Raw genomic sequence first — 16,800 nt, 5'->3', positions numbered from 1 at the left:
ACTGGGGCTGCGCCCCGGGGTCCCGCCAGGCTCCAGGAGACCTCATAGCCCCCGGCCTCCGCAGCTTCCCGTGCGGGGGGACGTGTCCTGGCAGGCAGACAGGGTCCAGCCGCAGGCGCCATCTCAGCCCCGGAGAACTCGGGGCTGGTTGGGAAGTGGGGCTGTCCACTCCCCTTCCTGGCAGAGTGGGAGGAGGGAAGGTGGGGCTCTAGCACCCCACGATCTGCCAGCTGCCACCTTCCCGTGAGCGGGCTTGCGGACAGGCTGGGCCTGCCCCGCGTCCCCGGGTTATGAAGCAGCCACTTCAGCCCGAGCGACTGCGTTTGCAGATAAGACCGAATGACTGCGCATCGTGTGTGCGCAGGTAGACACCCACCATCTGCCCGCTCACCGCTGTCGATCGTTTGTTTGCTCCAAGAAGTAATTACATCTGGGAACAGATAGGAGCTTATCAATCACACCACGCCCGTGATCCCCCTCATCTGGGACTGAGACATGGCAAGACACACTGACACCCTTCCCCACCCCACCCCCACCCTTGCCCTGTCACCAGGCTTGTCTGGAAAGGACCTCTGCCTCTGATTTAGGCTGAGCTCAAGTTCTCTCACCCAAATCTGCAACCACATCAAACAGACACTGAGAGCGGCTTCTGCCCCCCCCCCATCGTGATCCTGATCGTGATTGTGAGATCACCACGCTGTGCACACAGGATGCTCCACCCCCACAAAGCACAACCCAGCCCAGACCTCCGTAGCTTCTAGTTGGAGAAATCCTAGCTTACCTCCAACAGACACAGAGGTCCCCTTCAAATGCCAGACTCTAAGGCCATTCAGATATGAGCCATGCTCAGCCTGTACCACCACCTGTGATACAAAGGGACGAACGCCCACCCTGGTCCAGACCCCCAGTGCCGACCGTTCTGGGGTCCTGAACTTCCCCTCATTCATGCGTTAGTTCTGAAAGTCACCCAGTGGGCAGAACTGACTCACGAAAGAGGGCAGGCTCACTACCATTACGCATGGGTGACTTTATTTGGAGAACAGAGTAAGACTTGGAAGAAATCTACAAAAATCACCCAGACAGTGAACGGGCTTGGGGATTCTCTCCCGGGTGGCATCTTCCCAGGTAGCTTGGGGGCTGCAGCCTCCAGTGTCCATGGTGGAGAATCAGAGTGGGTCAGGCACCCCACCAACGCGCCGCATGGGGTGGTGCCACGCTGAGGCTGCGGTGGGCGGGCTCGAGGGCGCCCTGGGGAGCTGGAGGCAGCACTGCGCGTCACGCTGTTTTTCTGATCGTCCCCAGGGCTTGGCAGGGAGCAGAGAAGTGGTCTTGCACACGGGCTGTGAAGGAAGCGGAGCAGCAGGGTTACCTACGAGTTGACACCGGGACGAGGGGTCATGCGGCTGTTTGGTCCCCTACATCCTGGACCCAGTTTCCCCATGACCAAACTGGTAGCTCCTGGTGAACTTCTGAGAAGTTCTCAACTTAGCCTCGCCCTGGTGCCCATTTTAGAGATGAAGAAACTGAGGCAGGAGTCACTCTCTTACAGTCACATGGGGAGACGGAGCAGGAATACCAAGCCAGCTTTGCTGCTCCTGCACCCACCCTGGGCTGCAGCTCAAGGTTGTCTGCGATGCCCTGCCTGTGACCCCAGACTCCACCGCTGAAAGTTCATGGGGCTGGGCACCAGTGGCTCACGCCTGTCATCCCAGCTACTCAGGAGGCTGAGGTCTGAGGATCTCGGTTCACAGCCAGCCCAGGCAGAAAAGTCTGTGAGACTCCTATCTCCAATAAACTGGAAGTGGTGCTGTGGCTCAAGTGGTAGAGCGCTCACCTTGAGCGGAAGAGCTGAGGGACAGCGCCCAAGTTCATGGGTGTCAATGTGTCAGATACACACCACACTGGAGGACAGCCTGGGTCAGCCCCAGTTTCTTGAGAGCTCAATCCTGACATTCTGGAAGCTGAAACCTGCTGTTTCCCCTTCTTCTCTCTCCCCTGGGGAGACTGTGCCCCTGGGGTTCTCATGTGTCCTGCGGGCTGTCAGCTCTTGGGGACCCCCTGGTGGCAGCCACCCGTAGACTTTTGTACACCCCAGCATGAGTGTCCCACCTGGAGCGCGGCCCAGAGCCGAACCTGGGCACCGCTGTCCCCCCCCAGCGGCCCCCATGCCCAGATTCGCCCCTGGGGACTGCAGCCCCGGGGGCACCGGCTCACCCTCAGAGCTCGGCCCGTGTCGCCAGGGCCCCGCTGCCTTGCGCAGCCCAGCTCCCAGCCCTGGAGGGGACACCGGTCATGTGACACACAGCATGTCCCACACCTGTCATTTTCTTGTCCGTCTACCTGCTGGCTTGGCCAGCCTCTTATCAGGGTGGGAACTCCAGAAAGATCCCTGGCACACACGGGGATCCACAGACGACTGCTGGGCAGCTGTGTGGGGTTGGTACCACGCCTGTCACGGATGTGGGTGTGCAGACGGGACTTGGGAATGCCAGAGGCACGCGGGGCTGATTCTTGGAGACCTCCAGGCAAAGGCCGGGAGAGCTGCCGCCGAGCCTGGTCTTAGATCAGTCTCCAGAGACACAGATGCGCTGGGTGTAGGGGCTGGGCCGGGGGAGGGGGGGTATGATTCTCCCAGCAGATCCAGCTCCGCTCTCGTCCCCCCCCCCCCCCCGCAGGCCGGTGTCTGCCATGAGCCCCTTTCCCCTCCCCCTTACACACCCGCCGTTGCTTTGTTGAAAGGGTCACTGCTGCCCCCTTCCGGGCTCCGCCACATTCTTCGAGTCACCGTCTGAAACACAAACATGGTGCCATCAGGGCCTGGGTGACAGGTCCTGCTCAAAGAACCAAGTGAAGGCCCGACACCCGGCCCGAGCCGCTGTCCCAGGCACGGTGTCCCGGGGCCACTCAATCCTGCTGGTCGCCACCTCGGGCTGTCCCACAAGCCGGGCCGCTGCCCGGATGGCTTATTCTTTAGGCTGAGAGGTCCGGTGCCCTCCTTGGGAAGTCCGTCTGGGCAATCTGCTCTAACGTGTCCTCCCTGTCCCCAGTACGGGATGGGAGGAGCCAAGGCGGCATTATCATGACACTACCGCTTGGTCTTCATTGAGGGTGGCGGTCCCTGGTTGGTGGGCGCTGCTTGGCGCAGGAACTGGGTTTGTCATTTCTACAGAGGCAGTGCCAGCTCCAGACCAGAGAGAGGGCTAATGTTTGATGAATACATGCAGTGAATTCTTTAAAAAAAAAAATCTTAGGGATGGGAAGTTGGGTGGTAGAGCGCTTGCCTTGCATGCCTGAGGCCCTGGGTTCGATTCCTCAGCACCATATAAGCAAAAAGAAAAAACCAGGAAGTGGTGCTGTGGCTCAAGTGGTAGAGCACTAGCTTTGGGCCAAAGAAGCTCAGGGACAGTGCCCAGGCCCAGAGTTCAAGCCCCAGGACTGGCAATAATTAAATATATTAAATAACTAAATCTATCTCATATTAGCATGAATTAATGGTACAAAGGAGTTTCAATGCGATATTTACAGCATACACATAATGTGCTTTGGTCACATTATGCTCACCGGTGTTACTCCTTAACCGCTCTCTTTCAGTGAATTCTTGATAAAGATATACTGAATAGGTGGAAAAATAGAGGAGACAGATGGGTGGAATGGAGAGCGCAGGGACAGGAGAAGGGGTGAATGGGATAATGGAGGGAGGAGCAGATGGATGGATGAACAGCTGGGTGGTTAGATAGAAGACAGGAGGGCTAGGTGGGTGGATAAGTGGGTGGATGAATGGGTGGGTGGATGGATGGGTGGATGGATGGGTGGATGGATGGGTGGATGGATGGATGGGTGGATGGATGGGTGGATGGATGGGTGGGTGGATGGATGGGTGGATGCACGAGTAGATGGATGGGTGGATGGATGCTCGAGTAGATGGATGGGTAGATGAATAGAGGAATAGATGTGCAGCAGGTGGGCAGATAGACGATGAGCAGACAAATCTCAGAAGGAAGGATGGCGTAGATAGGTCCACTACCTTTTCAAATTTCTCCCCTGGGAGCAGGAGAGGCAGAAGCATACCTGTCCCGGGCTCTGACGCTCACACGGGGCCCTGTTTGCTCTAACTCCCTCGGGCTCACACCTGCCCTGCCCCTTTATTCATTTATTTGTCACAAGGCTTGAATTCAGGGCCTGAACTCAGGGCCTGGGCACTGTTACTGAGCTCTTTTGCTCAGGGCTAGTGCTCTACCACTTGAACCACAGCTCCACTTCCAGCACTTTTTTTTTCTGAATAGTTTATTGGAGATAAAAGCCACTTCCAGTTTTCTGGTGGTTAATTGGAGATGGACATTCCTACACGGGCTGGCTTTGAACCACGATCCTCGGATCTCAGCCTCCTGGGTAGCTAGGATGACAGGAGTGAGCCACCGGCGCCTGTCTTATTTATCATTATTTTTTCCTTCTCCACCTAAGTAATGATTACTTCCCTTTCTTGTGACCTCTGTAAAGAATATTTGGTTTTATTTTTCCCTTACCTGGATATTCTTTGTAAAATCTGTGCCTCAGGAGCCGCCCATCTGGAAAACACACAAGAAGATAAAACTTGTGGGGCCGTGAGGCGGTCAGCCAGCCGGTCAGTGTCCTGGTCTGTGGCCAGCACCAAGGAAACGACTAAAGGTTATAGCTCATGGTGCTTTCCCAAAGTTCAGATGAGAAACCAGGACTGAAACCTCATCGTGCGTGCTCTTGTCTGTGGTGACAATGATCTCAGCATGTGACCCCAGACCCTCCCCGACCCAGGATGGCTCCACTCACCCCCCACTTTGTACTGACACGAATACACCTGCACAGAAAGTGCAGGGGGCGTTTTGACATTGGAATTTTCCGGGGGAGGGCTGCCAGCCTGCCTCTGGCGGCCAGGTGGCCGCAGTGAGCCTCAGTCCCCATCAGAAGTGGTGCCCGCCGTGAGCTGCATGGCTGGGCCCGGAGGTGCTGTGTGTTAGGTGTGTTTTGACCTAAGACAGTTTCAACTTGTGTCGGTTTACTGAAACGCAACCCTGCTGCTACACGTCACAATGGACCTGTGAGTTTATGCCCAGGCCTTTCTGGATAGGTCGTAGAGGAATAAATGTTCGAAGCAGTTCTGGTATATCACGGTGTACTAAAATTAACCACTGGAGCGATTATCATCAGTTCTGACAGAGAGCCACAAAGCTCTGGGCCTCTGTTAAGACCAAGAGACCCAGAGGCAAGGACAGGGCCCTGGGAGGCGGCCTGGAGTCTGATGGAGCTCTGGTGGAGCTCACTTTTGATGATGCGAATGGCGATCTTTCTGAAGTTCCTGACCCTCACGGCCGGCAGGAGGCGCTGTGGGTCTAGCGCTGTGTGGAGGCGCCGTTCTGCATCTTCCCCGCTGGGGAAGTTTTGCAGACCTGAGCGCGCACGCCATCTGCCATCTGTTTGTTCCCTTCACTTCCAAAGACAAACACTAAGGATGACAACGGCAAACCACGTCCTGGCTCAGACCCCAGGAGCCTATGGATTCTTGAACAATTCGAGTTCTGTGCATGGTAAGGCAGGGGCAGGGATGGATAGAAGGCAGCCAGTGTTTGCTGACCACCGGTCGTTGGCTTGCCCTACTTGGAGGGCTTTGCCTGCATGATTTCAGTCTATCTCTGGCAGTGTTCAGTGGCCCTGGACAGAGCAGGAAACTGAGGCTCTGAAAGCTAAGGAAATGGACCTGAAAGTCACCCATGTAGGTGGCACAGAGCAGAGAGTCACCTTCGGTCTGCCAGCCAGGAGCCTTGGCACCCAGCAGAGGGCAGGGTGTCCAAGGAGGCACAGTCCTGGGTCAGGCCTGGGGTGGCTGTGATAGCCCATGGGCCAGGACCAGAAGGACTCGGGGCTCCCACAGTTACCCCGGAGGCAGGGCTTGGGGCGCACTCACCCGCCTGCCCACGCTGCCTGACGCACTGGCCACGATTGGGGATGCCCTCGGCCACGTCTCCGGGGCTCAGGATGTGGCACTCGTAGCCCGAGGGACAGAGCAGGGGCTCGGCGCCGTCCTCAGTGGTGCTGCATGCCTCTGCTGGCGAGGGTCGGGGGCGCGGGGTCACAGGGCAGCCCCGCCCCTGACCCCCATCCCGGCACCCACCCCGACTCCAGGCCACGCCTGTGTCACAGCACACATCACACACACGTGTACACACACACACTCATGTGCCCACACACACACTCATGTGCCCCCCCACACGATGCATCAGCCATAGCCACAAGAGCAGCTGTGGCCAGCTGCACCGTGAGCACAGTCGCACACCGGTCCAGCCACGCACGTGCGGTGCGCGGTCACTCCCACGGTCCCGGCCCAGGCTCTCCACCCTGGCAGGCCTTCTCATCAAGAAGCAGTGAACCCCGTATTATGATATTAGGGGCCAGAAAAGTGCCCCCTCCCTCCTCCAGGCCTCGCCCCCGCGGAAGGCCGGCCCTCTGAGCTGGGGTGGGGCGGCCAGGAGACAGAGGACATGGCTGGAAGCCTGGGAGGGGGCAGTGGGCGGGGCGGGGCTGTGGTGGGCGCCCCTCCCCCTCCCCCTCCCCCTCCCCCACCCTCCCTGTACCTTGCAGAGCCTCCTCAGGGCCGTCCAGCAACCAGCCGTTGCCGCCAAGCCAGCGGGGTTTGGGCTGCACCAGCCAGTCTAGCACTGAGACAGGAGGCCTGTGTCAGGTTGGGGGCTCCCAGCACACTGCACCCCCGGGGGAGCAGCGGCCGAGGGTGTGGCTAAGGCTCATGCTCCAACTGTCCTCTGACACCCACTTCCTGGTGCTGGGCAGCATCATGGTTTCTAAGGAGCGGTCGGAGAGCCCTTCCCGCTGACCAGAGAACGAATGAATGCATTCATTCTTTCACCATTACCCAGTGCCTCGTAAGTGCACAGAGAGCAGTCTCCAGGCCAGCCACCGCAGGGGAGAAACAGGAGAGGCTGCCCTGTGGACAGGACTGTCTGGTCCAGTGCAGTCCCTCTGTGCCCCCAGGGCCTCCCCCCTGCCCCAGCCCAGCCCCGTCCCCGCCCCCAGCCCCCGGCCCCGCCCCTGCCCCGCCCCTGGCCCCACCTACCTGGCGGGGGTGGCACCGCCTCCAGGCAGGCGTAGGCGCAGCCATTGTAGCAGCAGCGCCGGTGGCGCGGGCACTCGGAGTCGGCCTGGCAGCGGGCAGCCTGGCAGGCTCCCGGGGGCAGCGTCCGGGGGGGTGGGGGGCAGCGGTCAGCGCGTGGCTGCCGGGGGCCGGGGGTGCCCTCCTCGGCCTGTGGGGGGACAGGAGAGCTGAGGGTCAGGGCAGCCAGGCTGCGTCCAGCTGTGCCCTGTAGGCCAGCGGTCACTCTCTTCGGGCCTGTGGGGAAAGTCGTGAGCCCCACAGAACCGGGCTTGGAGGGTGGGTTAAAAGACGCTGTCCAGTGAGGCCCTGAGTTCAAGTCTCTCCCCCTGATATGAATTAATAATTAAAGATGATAAAAAAGATGCTATCATCTCTGCCCCAAACATGACGGCTAGTCCGGAGGCTGCTGCACAAATGTCCACAACAAGTAGATCTCTCTACATACAGCACTGAGAACCTACCAGTCACACCTAGAACGAGAAAATCCCCAAGACAGCGTAGGCACATCTCACAGATGCAACCCTGGTAGGGGACGGGGAGGCCCCAGGAGGACAGGCTGAACTCCTCTTGGCTTTCAATGCTTGAAGGCAGCACGGATGCGTCCGTCCAATGGGTGCCCAGGGGCAAGGCGACCAGGCAATGCCCAGTTCTCCACCTCGGAGGCGCGTGCTGAGCTTGAGGCCCCAGAGCTGTGAGCTAGCATTCCCGTTGGTTTCAGCCTCTCTGTGTATGGTTCTTTGTGATGGTTTTACCGGGAAGCGGGGTACCTGGCACTCTGCTGGTACATTCCATCCGTGTGTGTGAAGGGTTGCTTCCCCGAGCCTGAGTCTACAGCCACCCTGCCTCCCCGGCCTTCCCCGGCTTCTCCCCAGCCTCTCCTGGACCTCCCTGCCTCCGACCCTGAGCATTCTCCAAAGTGCAGCTCAGAGATGCTTTCTGCAATACCCCCGGGTCGGTTCTCTCCCGTGCTCTGAGCCCTTGTCGGTGTCCTTCCCATTAGTCTTAGGACAGACTCCTGAGTCTAACCTTGAAGGGCTGTGCCAACCCTGACCTTATCTCCTGTCCCGGCCTTCCTGGTCGCCTGGTGCCGCCCTCTCCCCTCCTGAGCCTGCAGTCCACTCGCTGTCCCGGCTGGGAGCAGCGCCCTCCTCCCTCTCCCCATGACGGCCCCCTCTGTCCGTGCCCGCCTCAGAGCCCCTCCTCGGGGAGGTGCCCGCAGACCGCACGTCCACCTAGACGCTCGCTGTGCTGCGGGCCTGCCTGTTCTCCCGCTGACCGCAGCAGTGCGGGGAGCCATCGACACCGGGCAGCTGGTGGGTGAGCACCAGGCTCTGCTCTTAATGGAGGTTCAAATCCAGCTCTTCCAGTCACCTTCTCTGTGACCGTGGGTTCTCCCTGGAGTCCCCAGAGGCTGATCACACCACCCTCTTGGGGCTGTGTGACCGTGGTGCACATGTGAACACACACACATTGCCCAGGATGGTGTCTAACCAGGATAGAAGCCTGTCTGCTGTCCGAGGTACATGCCACCTCTGTCCTGCTGGCCAGACATCCCTTCGGCCACAGGCTGACACATCCTGCGCGTGGATTGGCTGGGGTGGGCGTAGGGGAGCGCAGAGCAGAGACTTTCAGGCCTCCCCAGGGATATGGTGGTCACCCAGGTCCTTCCTGCACAGCCTGTGAGTGTGCACTGCTGGTCACATCCTGCGGGGGGGCGGGGGTGTCCTAATCACCTAGAACAGGCACCGCCCAGGCTGGCTTCCGGGGAGCAGCCTGGGGAGCCCCGCCATCTCTTCACTACACACATGGGCCATTCGATGTAGGACAAACAGAATCGAACGCTATGCTGACATTTAGAAGCAGATGGCCGGAAGTGGCACTGCGGCTCAGGTGGTAGAACAGCTAATCTTGAGCAAAAGCATCTCAGGGATGATGCCCAGGCACTGAGTTCAAGCCCCAGGACCAGCACCAAAAAATAAAACACAATTTGGTAAAAGAAGAACATGGAAGAGGACGGGGAAAGGAGCCACCTCCCCAGCTCCCGCCAGCCACTTCCAAGCCGCACGCCGGGCACAGTTCCAGCCATTAGTGTCACCTCCCTCTTCTGCAGAATGAACTCAATTGGACTAATGGCCTCACCGGTGGAACCTCAGGTTTTAATCCTGATCCACCTTGACAGCGGCCCCGCCCACGTCAGAGGCCCCGCCCACAGGCCAGGCCAGAGGGGCCAGCTACCTGCCTGTCTAGCCTGCCTCAGAACGGGCCTCATGGATGGGGTAGGGGGCCCCGGGGGAGGTACAGAGTGGGGGGGAGCCGCGTTCTCACCTCCCTCCCACCGGCCCTGGCCCCATAACTCGGTTAATGATGAGCCCAGCAGGGGTCCGCCCAGAGATCAATTTTAGTTGTATGCCTTCTGTCAGAATTTGGACAGAACAATGGGGACAAGTGCCCGAGGTCCAGCGCAGCCGCCAGACAGCAGGGCCCCAGGCTCACTCGGAAGGGCTTCGGGTTCAGAATGTTCTGTGCCATGCAAGGCAGCCCTCGGGACGGCTCTGAACAAAGGACCTTTTCCAGAGTTCCCAGAGAACCATCCAGAGGTGACTGCCGCGCCCTCCCCACCCCTGAGCACCAGCACACCAATTGCCCACTAGGAACTAGTTCCTGGGTTATCCACTGCAATGAAGAGAGAGCTGTGAGGATGGAGGAGGAAGAGGAGGAAGGTAGTGATCGGCAACAGTGGCTGTCAGGCCTCCTTGGTGGCCCTATCTACTAGCCGACCTATGGCCGCCTGACCCAGCGGCTGGCAGGGGAGGGGGACCAGCGGCCCCGCGTGGTTGGCGGGCGGACCAGGGGCGTCTGATGCTGCACACCTCTCGCGTTGTCTAATGCTATGCTGTCACGAGTGTTGTCCTGCTTTGCTTGCAGGACGCTGACGGGCTGAGAGTTTGCATCTCCGTGGCTCCGTGGTGGATGCCAGAACCGAGCAGGCCTGGTCCCAGCCGCCGGAGCTCCACGCTGCCAGAGCCCACAGGCCCCTGCAAGACGCGCACAGGCAGCAAGGGAAAGCGGGGCTGGCTGGGACCAGCGCACCCCTGGCCAAGTTTCTAGGAGGAAGGGGCCGTGGAAGCAGCCCAGGCACAGGCCCCTGCCCAAGCACTGCTCTCTGGGGCTGCATGGGCCAGCCCAGTCCTGGCTGTATCATGAGGAAAACGGGCCGGGTGTGGGCTCCCTACTTGGGGACACCATGGGCTCAGAACCTGGGCCGTAGAGTCACCGTGGTGGCCAGACAGGCGGGGTTTGCTAAATCCTCACTCGGAATGGAAGACTCTCACGCCTCTGCGTCCTGTTATTAGCCCACTTCACTGGTAGGGAAACCGAGGCACAGGACACATCTATGTTCACATTCCTGCTGGATGCTATCATATACAAGTGTGGGGTGTAAATAAGCAGACAGGACACACCCAGAATGGGAAAACCCACAGACAGGGCTGGGGAGGAGAGGGTGGGGTGGCTGCCCAGGGGGTACAAGTCTGCGGGGGATAGAGAGGTGGGGGTTGAACCACAGTACAGATATACTAAATGCCCCTGTACTGTTTATTTGAAATGGTGAGTTTTATGTCCTATGAATTGCATCTCAATTTTTTAAAATGTAAACAGTATGAATAAAATAACACTATGCCAAAAAAAAAAATGCTGTGTCTAACTGCTTCATGAAACCGTCTAGACACCACACCACAAAATATCCACAGGCCATGTCTTTTAGGAAGACTTTAGATCATTTTGATTTATGTACAACTTTCTGTATTGCCTGATTTATTTATTTATTTATTTTGCAGTGAACATCATTATTTTTATGATTGGGGAAAAGTGTGGTGTGAGTTCATTTCCATTTAGGGGAAAAGCATCTAGCCCGCAGAGCAGCTCCCCCCCCTTCCCCTGCGTCCACCCCCTTCCCCCTGCTCATGGTGCTCACGCAAGGGCTCTGCCCTTCTTTAGAATGTCCCTGTGGCTTAACGGCCTGGCCACGCTAATAAAAACGTACCCTGGGATGGGCTTGGTGGGTGGAGGAAGAAGCCAACTTTCCTCCAAGTATTATTTGCTCTTCCTCTAGATTTCAGACGTCAGAGATCTAAAAATAAAAGCCTCCCTGGAACACGGGGAGCTCAGCGTCCTGACAAATGCCATTTCCTGACGTCCTGGACCCCAGAACTGGGCACTGGAAGCAGGGCAGAGGGAAGTTTCTCAGAGAGGCCCTTGGAAGACCAGAATCTCCTAGGCTGCAAGCTCAGCCAGCACTCCTGAGCCCTGCAGAGCCTTCCATGCCTGTGATCATGCTCTGAGAGGTTTTCCTGGAAAACCTCACTCAGTCATTAATGGCGCGTTCAGAATTCAGGCACATAGTACACAGCAAACGCCAGCTGTTAGGAAAGAGCAGCTAAGGGAACCTTTGCAGGATGTTTGGAAAAAGGGCCCTCGAGGATGTGACCGGGGGGTTGGCATGGGGGAGCTGCTACAACGACCTAGCATGGGGACAAGGGACGCGGAGACAGCTGAAGATGATGACGTTAGAGAACCTCCCTGCAGAGGGCGGTGGACGCAGGGTGGAAGTGTGGTAAGCTGCTCACCTCACGGTGGCCAGGAAGCAGAGAGGAAGGGGCGGGGACAAGATGTGCCCATCAAGGACACCACCAGGCGTTACTTCCTCCGGTGGCTCTGCCCCAAGCTCCCTCCATCCCCCCCCCCCCGCCCCGCCTTGTCTGTCCCATTCAGAGAGGAAGCCGTCAGAGGATGGAGCCATTCATGAAGTCAGTCAGAGCCGTCAGGATCCATCACCTCTGAAGGCCTCCCCTCCCAACACTCTCGGAGCCAAACTAGACAGATTATTAATTGCAAACACGCAGGCATTAATTTGTAATGGAGGCAGGTATGGAGCCCAGGGGTCCTAAGTGTCACAATAAATGAGCAAAATCCACCTGGCCGAGAGAAGGGCGAGGAGGGGTCACCCTGGGAACAGGCCTCTCTTACCTAGTCCAGGTCTCTGCTTACCTATTCTCTGTGAATTCCCCGAATGGAGACCTGCTCTCCCAGGCCCCCGTACCCACAGCCCAGGGCCGTCCGTGCCTGCCAAACAATGGCAGTCGGAATGGGTCTGTAGGGATGGATGCGGCTGCCTTTTCTGAATGAGATTGTTGGTGCCCAGAGAGATCAATCAACACCTTGAGTCACACAGCAGGGAGGGGCAGAGTCTAGACTGGAACCCAGCCCCTTGCTCCAGGTGCTGCTCCTCGCTCCTGCCACCGCCAGCTCAGGCTGTCAGTCCTGCTGTCCTTTGCCCTGTCTACTCCTTGTCGCACCTTTCAGGGTGGGAGCTGGTGTCTCCATCCCTCGGGACCCCCCCCTACACACACACTCCAGCAGCTTCTGGTAAATAGTGACAGGACGGACCCATCCCCACGCGAATGCACACCAGGGTAACTCTGAGTCCTCCACACCTTCGGCCGGCAGCCTGGCCAGAGCCCAGGGCTCCAGGGACAGCTGGCGTTCACCTGCCATCCCCCACCCTGACTGGCTGGGACAGGAGACCCCGGCCCCGGCCCACCTGGGGACGCTGGAGGGAGAGGCCAGCCTTGACCGTCAGGGCCCCCTCCGCCCCCCTCCGCCCCTCCCCGCCCCGTGCCCAGCACTCACGCGGGACCTCTCAGCCAGCCGGGGGTGCAGCGCCCGCTTCCAGATATTCTTGGCAGCGGCGACTTGGAGAAGCAGCAGCAGGAAGGCCAGAGCCCGGAGCCCCGTCCTCCTCCCGCCTCGGCCCATCCCGGAGTCAGAAGGCACTGATTTCCTCTGGGGCCAGCGACCCTGCGATGCTCTGGGGAGGAGCAGAGGTGGAGGGGAGGGCAGGGGAGGGACCCTCGGGCTGGGTGGGGCCAAAGTGTGTAACTTGCCCGGCTCTGAGTTCCCCTCGGCCTGGCCCGGGTCCCCGGGGATCCTGGGTCCCTCCCAGTACCCACCCCGCCCCTCCGCCGCAGGGGCCGCTGGCCGGCCAGGTTATTTTTGGAAGGGCGGGGGGGGGGCACTGGGCGGCTGGCGACGTGGCCGGGAGGGGCCCTGTCCCCATCCACTCTCCTCTGCTCAGACAGCGCCGCTCAGCCAGCGGGAAGGGAGGGGCAACTCCTTGGTCCAGCTCCCAGCCCTGGCAGCTCGGGAGGATGCTCCCTGCGTAACTCTGGGGGTGGCTGCCCTGGACCCTGGTTCTGCTGGGGCCTGAGGACCACCCCTATCCCCGCCCAATCACCACCCCGGTCCACACAGTACTGGGGGCATCCGCTGGGGCTGAGGGCGGTACACTGCCTCTACTGTGGGGCGCAGTAGCACACACCTGTAATTCCAGCAACTCCGGAGGGGAGGAGATCCAACTAGATAGAGCTACTGTAGTCCAAGGCCAGCCTGGGGGAAAAACCTATGAGAACCTGTCTGAAAAATAACCAGAGCAAACAAAGGGGGCCTGGAGGTGTGGCTCAAGTGGTAGAGCGCCTGCCCATGAGGCTCTAAGTTCCGTCCACAGCCCAGAAAACAACGAGGCTCCATTGGGGCCCTCACGCACGGGAGCAGCGTCTCCACTCTTGTTCACAGATGTGGAGACCTCTGTCTCCAGAGGGGAGCTGCTATCTCCGGTACCGGCTGGCTATCGCGCGGAAGCCCGAGCCCCCGGCCCGCCCCACGCCCAGTTCAACGCGGCTCCACAGCAGCCGTGAACGAGCCGCGAGCAGGCCGCTCCCGCGGATGCCAGCACGCCTGGACTCACCGAAACCCAGCCCTGCCCGCGCCCTCCGCAGCCTAGCTTCTAGAGGATTCCTGCATTGCTTTGTGGAGCCCTGGTCTCTTCTTCATTAGCTGCTGGGACTCCATCAACCCCCTCCCTCCCGCCCTCCCTCCTTCCCTCCTTCCCTCCCTTCCTCCCTCCCACTCAGGCAGCTGCTGTAGAAGGGTGGGAAGGACACGCCCAGCCCATGCCTCAGTTTCCCTATCTGTTCAAATGGTTTGGGATACAAACTGTGGGGCTGACAGTGTGAGGATGCTGGACGGGGAAGCACTGTGCATCTGTGTGTGGGGGGGTCCCGGGCTCCCCTTCTAACCCTTCTAACACCCCCTCCCCCCCCAGCCCTAGCCAGCCCGTTCCCTTGTTCCCTCGGGAAACTTCCTGCCTGGTGGCCTGCCCCTCCCCCTCCGGCCTGCCAAGCCGCCCTCCCCCCCCCTCACACACAGCCTTCCCTTCCTGTGTCTCCCTGGGTGGCCCCGTTCTGCCCAGAGAGTGACACTCCGCTGGATGCGGCCTCTGCTAACCATCAAGGGGCCTGGCCTTTGCCCTTTGCCCTTTGCCCTCACTCCCAAAGGCTCTTCTGTCCAACAGAGTCACATGCGTTCCTCTACACTGTCTCCTTCCCGGTGGCCCACAGAAGAAGGGACACCTGAGCACACAGGAGCTCGGGACCCGGGCCTGGGGGGAAGGGCCCCGGGGCGGGACCGCAGTGCTCTGTGGAGGAAGCTCGACCGTGCCAGGGCTACATCCATGTTCTAAAGTCCAGACTCCGGGGGCCAGGCGCTCCTCCGCGCTCTGACGGATCAGGACGGCGGAGCCTTTCTGGCATTTAGACCAGAGGAACCAAGGTGACCCGGAAGTTAATTCCCTGGGAGGTTAACTTGCCAGAAAGGCCCTCCAGCCCTGGAGGTGGAGGCCAGCACCCCGAGAGGACGGGGCAAAGCCCGGACCAAGCTGCCTTTGATCAGCCACGGGGCGGCGCCCAGCCGGACAGCGCAGAGGCTCCGGCTGGCCCTCCTCCCAGCGAGGCCTGGCTCCCATCGGGAGCTCGGGAACTTGTCCCGGCTCCTGCCAACCCCCAGAGGCCAATGCTCCCAGCTTTCCAGAGTATGTGAGCCCTGGCAGCCTGAACCTGACCCCAGCTCCCTGCAGGGCCCTGACAGTACTTTTCATGGCCGCCCCGGGGCCTGCTGTGTCTGGTAGCCAGAGCTGCCTGCCCAGGGCTGTTCTCAGAATGTGACGAGTTAGAGGGGACAGCTCAGTTCCCAGTAACTGTGACTGGGTCAGCGAGCATGAGTTCACACTTCATACTAAAGTGTGAATGACTTACACACTGGCATAAGGAGAAGCAGGGTTCATTTAATTCATCCATCTACTCTTATTCATCCGTTCAATCATTTTTTCTCTCATCCCTTCAGTCATTCAGACCCTTGTTCTATTCACCAATAGCTTTAATTGACACTGCGATGGCACTTTTCAATGCGAGGTCATGAATGGTTTAGAGGGCTTATGAAAATAATTGCTTATTTAATCCACAGCTCTACCAAGTGAGTGTCATCAGTACCCCCATTTTACAGATAAGGGAACTGAGGTTCATGTTTGCATCCAGTGGCTGCAGAAGAGCTGCCCTCACCCTGTCAGGCGAGTGAGTAAGTGCTCACCTGATCATCTTGCAGACAAGGGGGAGTGGCTGCGGCTGGACAGGGCAGAAAGTGATCCTGACCTCGGGCCTGGAGGAGCATGTGTGTGGTGGGGGTGGGGCTTTGTACCTCGTGACACAGTTGGCCACAACCGAGGAGGCCCCAGACGCTCAGCTGGACGGGCGTGAGTGAGGGCTGGGAGAAGGCAGGCAGGCTGGCCCTGGTGGGCCGCGCCTGAGCAGCTGAATGAAGCAGCATCCAAAAAAGAGCCACTGTTCCACCGGTCCAGGCGGCTGGTGTGCCGGCCCCTCCATTTATCAAAACCACGCCAACAGGGGTCTTGAGGAGAACGCCGATTTTAAAAAGCAACAGACAAATAGAACCCGACTTGGACTGAATTGTTTTTTTCCTTTGGATCATAGGAGAAACTCAGCCTCCTTCCGGGCTCTTCAACAGCTCCCAGCGGAGCCGGCTGGGCCTACTGGAGGAGGGGCCCTGGGTTCGAGCACAGAGGCAGGCCTCTGGGAGACTCTGGGGGCTCCTGCCCTGATTGAGAAGGTGGGTGGGGACCAGGGCGGAGAGCCACCGTTCTGCCCCACCACAGCTCGCGCTGGGAGTGGAAACAGATGCTCTGGAAGAGCCAGACCTCCTCGGCGCGCCGCCCTGCTTCTGACCTCGCTCACCATCTTCCCCTCCCGCCCTCACCGCTCACTCGGTCTGGGGGACTCCCGGCCTGCAGCCCGCGCCCCATGCCTGCCTCTGATCCAGGGCTGCGGGAGCCCACCTGATCTGAGCCAGGTAGAAGGCAGCTTAGAAGTTCCTCACAAAGGCAAACCCAAGGCCAGATCCAGTGTCTCACGCCTGTAATCCCAGCTACTCAAGAGGCAAGTCCATGGCACGCTGTCTATCTCCTTAACCACCAAAAGCCAGAGGCAGAGCTGCGGCCCCAGTGAGTGGAGTGCCACCAGCCCTGAGCAAAAAAAAAAAAGTCAGGGACAGCGCCCAGACTCTTAATTCTGATGCAAGCTTCTAGAACTTGCCAGGCCTGAGGGGAAGAAGCATCTTTCTGTGAAGGCTCATGTTAGAAATCCTGCCATTCTCGTTACGTCTGGAAATGGTCTCACGGTCCATTAGCCATCCTGGTGGTGTGAATGTTCCCAGGCCATCATTCCCATCAAGGATCAATGGCCTGAGAAAGGAACGGG

The 16,800-nt window shown here is 59.2% G+C and overlaps 1 protein-coding gene across 1 annotated transcript; it reads right to left on the bottom strand.

The window, feature by feature from the left end:
* Positions 1–1,027: 1,027 nt before the first annotated feature.
* Wfdc1 (WAP four-disulfide core domain 1) lies at positions 1,028–13,050 on the bottom strand. The gene is made up of 7 exons (XM_013012811.1): positions 12,827–13,050; positions 7,100–7,286; positions 6,603–6,686; positions 5,936–6,076; positions 4,524–4,565; positions 2,719–2,788; positions 1,028–1,340 (listed from the first exon to the last, which is right to left on the bottom strand). Exons 1-6 carry the CDS (start codon positions 12,950–12,952, stop codon positions 2,742–2,744), a joined length of 627 nt encoding a protein of 208 aa, XP_012868265.1. The 5' UTR covers positions 12,953–13,050; the 3' UTR covers positions 1,028–1,340; positions 2,719–2,741.
* Between the last annotated feature and the right edge of the window lie 3,750 nt (positions 13,051–16,800).

Source organism: Dipodomys ordii, unplaced genomic scaffold (genome assembly GCF_000151885.1).
Source record: "Dipodomys ordii isolate 6190 unplaced genomic scaffold, Dord_2.0 Scaffold18, whole genome shotgun sequence".
Taxonomy (NCBI): Eukaryota; Metazoa; Chordata; class Mammalia; order Rodentia; family Heteromyidae; genus Dipodomys; species Dipodomys ordii.
This window is presented reverse-complemented; position numbering and strand designations above follow the sequence as displayed.

Bases quoted from the DNA above. Each gene is read 5' to 3' on its own strand.
- Wfdc1 (XM_013012811.1), bottom strand. From the start codon at position 12,952: ATGGGCCGAGGCGGGAGGAGGACGGGGCTCCGGGCTCTGGCCTTCCTG. The intron at 6,687-7,099 runs GTAGGTGGGGCC...CTCCTGTCTCAG, and splicing joins GGCGGTGCCACCCCCGCCAG to TGCTAGACTGGCTGGTGCAG. The intron at 2,789-4,523 runs GTAAGGGAAAAA...TTTGTGTTTCAG, and splicing joins ATTTTACAAAGAATATCCAG to ACGGTGACTCGAAGAATGTG.